Here is a 1227-nt window from a genome sequence, read left to right as displayed (position 1 = left end):
GAAACCTCCAGCAGAACCAGGCTCAGTGTGAGCGGCCATCTGCTGAGGCCCACTGGGGTTCAAGGAGACAGAAGCAGAGAAAAAAAGTTACAAAAAGAAGAGATTTTCTTGCTTTGCAATTTATGATTTGTTTATTTAGTGCTGAATGATTTAATGCAGTTTAGAGAAGTTTATGCAGTTCTACTCTTGAATGCATGCTCAATAACTTCATAGATAAGACATGTTTAACTATGAATAACATATGCTATTTATATTTCTAACCACAGAGTTTGAGCTACTGAATACACGGCACCCTTGGTGTCGAGTAAACCCTCAGTTTAAAAACAAAAGAGTAATCTTATGTGGCTATCTTTACATTTTTAGTTATCTAGAGATTTCCTGGAATTAATTTGTGTGTCCTGTCTGTGTTTTTGCTATTTTAGTCGGACAGCATCAACTGACAGGCCACAAAGTCGCCGTGAAGATCCTGAACAGACAGAAGATCCGCAGCCTCGATGTTGTTGGAAAAATCAAGCGAGAGATCCAGAATCTCAAACTGTTCAGACATCCTCACATCATCAAGCTGTAAGTAAGAGAAAGACTCACACTCCCCAAGGGAGTGAAAGAGTCTTTCTACTAGCAAGAAGGTGACGTGAAACGTATCAGTGTTCTATAACTGGCTGTTTTTAATGCTGGTGCTGTGCTATGCTGTCTGTGATAACAGAGCTTCCTGGTTCCTGCATGTTTACTATTGCTGTTCTGTACGGGTCATACCTGAAAGATTCCCATAGGCTAGAAAACACAAAAACAATAACACTGCCTCCTGTTTTTATCGCAGAGAATCATACATGCATGGACCTAGACAAAAAAACCTGCCTCTTTTCAGATCCTCTAGTTCAGATAAATCCTGTGTTAGTTGACTTTAAATGCTGTCTTCTTTCTTTGTCAGCCAACAATCTGTGTTATTTTAAGGTTCAGTCGACACTTTCACACTCAGATGTGTGAGCTCTCCGCTCTTTACAAGGAATTCTGTCTGACTTAGACAAAGCCACTGGGGCTCAAACTATTTATCAGAAAATTCAATACTTATTGTATGTATGTGTGTATGTGTATATATATATATATATATTAGGGATGGGACGATTTATGTGTATATGTACATATATATGTGTATATATGCATACAGTGGGGCAAAAAAGTATTTAGTCAGCCACCAATAGTGCAAGTTCTCCCACTTAAAAAGATGAG

General features: G+C 38.7%; 1 protein-coding gene across 1 annotated transcript in view; it reads left to right on the top strand.

The window, feature by feature from the left end:
- prkaa2 (protein kinase, AMP-activated, alpha 2 catalytic subunit) overlaps positions 1–1227 on the top strand; it is a 23412-nt gene that overhangs the window by 2739 nt on the left and 19446 nt on the right. Inside the window, exon 2 of the mRNA XM_015389465.1 lies at positions 423–564. Within this exon, the coding sequence (XP_015244951.1) occupies positions 423–564 (142 nt within the window). The remainder of the gene's footprint in view (positions 1–422; positions 565–1227) is intronic.

The sequence above is a fragment of the Cyprinodon variegatus genome, unplaced genomic scaffold (genome assembly GCF_000732505.1).
Source record: "Cyprinodon variegatus isolate N-32 unplaced genomic scaffold, C_variegatus-1.0 Scaffold461, whole genome shotgun sequence".
Lineage (NCBI taxonomy): Eukaryota > Metazoa > Chordata > Actinopteri > Cyprinodontiformes > Cyprinodontidae > Cyprinodon > Cyprinodon variegatus.
This window is presented reverse-complemented; position numbering and strand designations above follow the sequence as displayed.